The sequence below is a fragment of the Hylobates moloch genome, unplaced genomic scaffold, assembly GCF_009828535.3.
Source record: "Hylobates moloch isolate HMO894 unplaced genomic scaffold, HMol_V3 SCAFFOLD_7, whole genome shotgun sequence".
Taxonomy (NCBI): domain Eukaryota; kingdom Metazoa; phylum Chordata; class Mammalia; order Primates; family Hylobatidae; genus Hylobates; species Hylobates moloch.
The window spans coordinates 106684625-106685587 of record NW_026652282.1 but is presented as its reverse complement, the minus strand read 5'-3'; the positions used below and the strand labels follow the sequence as shown (position 1 = coordinate 106685587).

The 963-nt window shown below is 45.6% G+C and overlaps 1 protein-coding gene across 1 annotated transcript; it reads left to right on the top strand.

Moving 5' to 3' along the window:
• Positions 1-243: 243 nt before the first annotated feature.
• On the top strand, positions 244-737 carry LOC116812024 (small ribosomal subunit protein uS9-like). The gene has a single exon (XM_032757583.2). It carries the CDS (start codon positions 279-281, stop codon positions 717-719), a length of 441 nt encoding a protein of 146 aa, XP_032613474.1. The 5' UTR covers positions 244-278; the 3' UTR covers positions 720-737.
• Positions 738-963: the final 226 nt, after the last annotated feature.

Below are 963 nucleotides of genomic sequence, written 5' to 3'. Positions count from 1 at the left end.
ATAACTCTATAAAGATACATTCCATATTGTGCAATAAAGGAATTCCTGAAAAGTTGTATGCAAATATGTTATATCAAATGTATTGGGATAGTTTCAGAATTTATAAAAAAGCCTTCCCTATGCTTAATTATAACCTATCTGTATTGTTAATTTAGAGATCTTTTTGTTTTTTAAAAAAAGGGATGTTGCCTACGTAAAGAACGATCAAGAACAGTGGGGTATTGCCTTTTCCGGTTGCGGCGCCGCGCGGTGAGGTTCTCTAGTGCGCGCTCGCAGCCATGCAGTCCAAGGGACCGCTGCAGTCGGTGCAGGTCTTCGGACACAAGAAGACAGCCACAGCTGTGGCGCACTGCAAACGCGGCAATGGTCTCATCAAGGTGAACGGGCGGCCCCTGGAGATGACTGAGCCGCGCACGCTACAGTACAAGCTGCTGGAGCCAGTTCTGCTTCTTGGCAAGGAGCGATTTGCTGGTGTAGACATCCGTGTCCGTGTGAAGGGTGGTGGTCACGTGGCCCAGATTTATGCTATCCGTCAGTCCATCTCCAAAGCCCTGGTGGCCTATTACCAGAAATACGTGGATGAGGCTTCCAAGAAGGAGATCAAAGACATCCTCATCCAGTATGACCGGACCCTGCTGGTAGCTGATCCTCTTCGCTGCGAGTCCAAAACGTTTGGAGGCCCCGGTGCCCGGGCTCGCTACCAGAAATCCTACCGATAAGCCCATCATGACTCAAAATTCACCTATATAATAAACAGTTTTTGAGGGATTTTAAAGTTTCAAAAAAAAAAAATAGTAGGGTATTGATGTGTCTGTTCAGTTCATCTAGTTTTCTCTGAAAATAGCTAATGTCTACTCCTGCTACGAATACATAGGAGTGAGCTCCCAAAAGTCATTTTTTTAACTTTGTGATTGCACACTCAAGATCATGGCTAATTGAACCAGATGGGAAAGCTTGAGCGCA